The sequence below is a fragment of the Morus notabilis genome, unplaced genomic scaffold, assembly GCF_000414095.1.
Source record: "Morus notabilis unplaced genomic scaffold, ASM41409v2 Scaffold271, whole genome shotgun sequence".
Lineage (NCBI taxonomy): Eukaryota > Viridiplantae > Streptophyta > Magnoliopsida > Rosales > Moraceae > Morus > Morus notabilis.
This window is the reverse complement of record NW_010365721.1, coordinates 21,763-25,800: the sequence shown is the minus strand read 5'-3', so window position 1 is coordinate 25,800 and position 4,038 is coordinate 21,763. Positions and strand designations below refer to the sequence as shown.

Here is a 4,038-nt window from a genome sequence, read left to right as displayed (position 1 = left end):
AAAATACAAGGAATATGATTCAGGGTCTCAGAATCCGTACCGAGTAAATCAAAAGACATAAATCCATAAATAGGAGTTTGTTAAGAACTCATGATTAAGATCATTCTATATATGACAATCGGTAGACTCAATTAGAATTTCTATGCTATAACGGAAATTATTAGAAATTCATATTGTGTCTGTGTCCTTGTTCCACACAATCTCATTATGCGAAATACACTCATTCAATATCTCACCATATTAACAGTGCGGATAGCACCATTCCATTCTAAATGGGAATGACATGTATTAATAATGTTTTAATTAAAGATTCTGAACTTTAATTAAATTCATTATGAACAATGTTTTTGATTGTTATCCTTAAACACTATCCTCTTGTATATAACACTTATATACTATGTTTAAGGTTACATAAATAATCACAGAATTTTCATTTAATATTAATAAAATATTCATAAATATATATGCACATAAAATGATAAATAAACTCTTTTATTAATTAAATAACAAATATCCTATTACATCTTATGCTTCCAGGATACTATTTCTAACAATTTTCAGGCAGTCTGGCGGGTTGGGCATTCGGGCAAATCGGGCTTGGGCGGAAAAATTTAAAAAACACTCCGGCGGACGGCGGTTGACGGTGCCTACACGGCGGTGGGCTCTGGTGAGGTGCCCAAATTCGGGCTGCTTGAGCCCGAGCCTGAATTTTCACTTTGGTTGGCCTGGCAAATGGACCTGCCCGCCGAGCCCAAAAAATTCGGGTAGCGGGCCCGCTGGCCCAAAGTTCCACCACTATAGTGCCCTTTTGAGCAATCTTCTTGTTATGTTTTGGTATTTTCAAACCTTCGTTTTTATTGTCCTTCGAAGTTGTTATAGTGACGCTTACATGAAATCAGGGATGTTTATTTTATTTTATTTTTTCATTAAATAACAATTTACATCTCTTGTAAGGTTATTAAACCGGTTGATAGCGAGAAATAATTAATTAAGATGGTTTAAATCATCTATACTTGGGCTGGCCTTTTAAGGAAACTAAAAAACAAAATGAGACAAATACGGGTCTTGATTTTTATTTTTTATTATTAATTAATATTTTTTAATTAAATATTATATCTGTCAAAATGATATTATTCAAGAGTAAAAGGTAAAAATTTAGATTTATGCATTTCTAAAGCAAGTTAAGTAATTTTCTCAAACGCAAAAGTAAGTCGTGGCATCATTAAAAAAAAGGATTTTTTTAAAAAGAAAAATTATACTCAAATTAAAAAAAGAAAAAAAATTAAAAATACCATTTAAAGCGGTGAAAAATATTTTATTTATACCATTCCATTAAAAGAAAAAAACAATTGTCATTCAATTAATACGGAGAAACAAAGACTAGAATGGCATTTAATTATTTAGAGGGGCTTAAATAATAAGCGTCTATAAAATCATGACAAACTGTGTACTCTTCTCTTAAAAAAAATATTACCTTATAATTTTCTTTTTTTAAAAAAAAAATCTCACCTTGTATTTGACTGCATTAAATATTTATCTTTACATTTCAAATTCTTATTGAATTCACACACACACACACACACACACACACATATATATATATATATATATATCAGTTAAAGGTTTATTTTGACTATAGAAAAAAAATCTAAATACCCTTCACGTTGTTCAATTTTTAGTTTCCTTTTTTTTTTTTCCCTCATTCTCATTCTTATTTTCTTTAAGAGTGTTTAGGGTTTAGCTGGGCATAAATATGTAATAAAAAATAACCTTAAAATGCAGGGCATAAATTATATAATAAAAAAATAAAGAGAAGTAATTGCAATTCAGTACCCATTTACACATCAAACTATTTATTGATAATCACCAACACAACATCTCCAGAAACCAGCGAACCGTTATTCACTTACATGTGATGTACTAAGGGCAACAAGTAATGTTCTCTTAAAGCAAAGCAATCTAATGCTCAGCAGAATCTAGTTTCATGGCATCAATATAAGCTTTTCCATCAAGTTTACGTCCAAATAAACCCTTAAAATATTCTTGACATTCCAACGTTCTGTACAATGCCGGAGTTTCCTCTGTGATCAAGCTGTTCACCGGACCAATTTGAGCATCTACATTTGGATTGTAGAACGTAGCAATGGAGAGTCTTTCTTTTTCTGTGTCTACAGTTGCTCGATGCTCAATGCTACGATATATGCCATTGGTTACAATCTGCAATATGAAATATATACTTAGTAATAGATATAAACTGTATTTTTTTTATTACATGATCTGGTAAATTTTATCTCCAAACTGATAAAAGAGGTAAAAACTGGGATTCGAGGCATTGTAGCTCGTCCATATATGTGTGTATATATGTGTGTATAAAAACATTAGTACATATATATTTGTGTGTGTTTATATATATATACCTTTTTTAGGAATATATATATATATATATATACCTATTACGAAACGCTAATTAGTATGAGTCTAAGCTAAATTACATTTTTAAGGTTGAATTTTCTTAAGAGGTATCAATTCTACTATTTATTTATTTTTTAAAAAACGTACTTAGCTCATGTTATAAAATGTGTCATTTGGTTAATAAGAAATAAAGTATACTAGTAAGTAGAATCGAACTGATAACAAAGTAATTATATAAAACGCCTACTATGAAGAGCATCCATCTAAAAATATCTACTGTTATACAATACTACAGAAATATCCACTTGCGCTTAATAAGGAATATATTATACCACATTTGCCGTTATAGTTTATTTTGAGCATGTTTCATGTATGGTATGTTTTTCATAGTAATATAAGAATATTTTTTCTGATTATTTTAAGAATTTGACTTTCCTTTTGACCTCATTTAATATTTTGTTATTAATTAAATTGATTTATTCTTGATATGCTTTGTTAAATTAGGATTTTCCCTCCCCCTTGTTTTGAAAAAAACAGAAAAAAAAACGCTGCATTTTGTCCGCTGGCATCTGGTCTACTTGCCTTAGTCGCCTAGAACACCCGCTTTCCTTTCTCTCTCCGCTAAACATGTTGTCTCGCAGATCTGTGACATGGGTTCTACTGTTGATGGTAGAGAGAGAGAGAGAGAGAGAGATGTCTCGCAAATCTGTGACATGGGTTCTAGTGTTGATGGTAGAGAGAGAGTCCCCTAAACATGTTGCCTCGCAAAATTGTGATATGGGTTCTTGTGTTGATGGTAGAGAGAGAGAGAGAGAGAGAGAGACTCTCGTGTGGGATAAAAGTTTTAATAAGAGAGAAAGATAGAGAGAGAAACTCCCGTGTGGGATAAAAGTTTTAATAATACTATGTTGTTTAAAGTTTGGAAACCCAAACAAAAATCAATCCTTCATAAATCCCTAAAAATCTTGCCAGTCTAAAGCCTAACAATTGATAATTTTATAGCCTTAACTAGTTAGAGGAGAAAAAGGATATAAAAAAATAAAAAACGAAAAATTAAAAGGTGAGAGTGGGAAAAAAAAGTATTACAAGAAATCCAACATTTATTGCACTATTATTTCACTTCGAATTGTGATTTTATCCTATACCCACACTGAAATAAATTCACCACTACTTTCGATTAATCACGTGTCTGATTTGTTAAGTTTGTTGTCTTATCTATAGGCAGCTAATGGATAGATTAGGCTATTATTATTATTATTTTAAGGGAATGAGCTCAATTGCTTAAAGGAATCTCTTCTACCTATTGAGTGTGTAGTTGTACAAGAGTAACAAGATAATTTACGCTAGATTTGATTGATGGATTCAGAATTATTTTTAATTTACATGTATATTTTGTGAGAAAAAATACTGTAGCGAACCACGAATCATGACACGAATCCTTGAATTAAACGCAACATTAGTTTAATGATAACTGGTTTTTCATTCTTAAAAAAAAATTGTTAACATGTTTAAAATACTTTAATGAAATTTATATTCTAAAAATAAGAAGGTGTGCCTACTTTGAGTTCCCAAAAAAAAAAAAAAAAAAAAAGATGATAATTAATTACCTCCACGATGTCCCCAATG

The 4,038-nt window shown here is 30.6% G+C and overlaps 1 protein-coding gene across 1 annotated transcript in view; it reads right to left on the bottom strand.

Moving 5' to 3' along the window:
• Nucleotides 1-1,959: 1,959 nt before the first annotated feature.
• Nucleotides 1,960-4,038, bottom strand: part of LOC21403634 (codeine O-demethylase) — a 10,632-nt gene continuing 8,553 nt past the window's right edge. Inside the window, exon 3 of the mRNA XM_024172482.1 lies at nucleotides 1,960-2,217. Within this exon, the coding sequence (XP_024028250.1) occupies nucleotides 1,960-2,217 (258 nt within the window). The remainder of the gene's footprint in view (nucleotides 2,218-4,038) is intronic.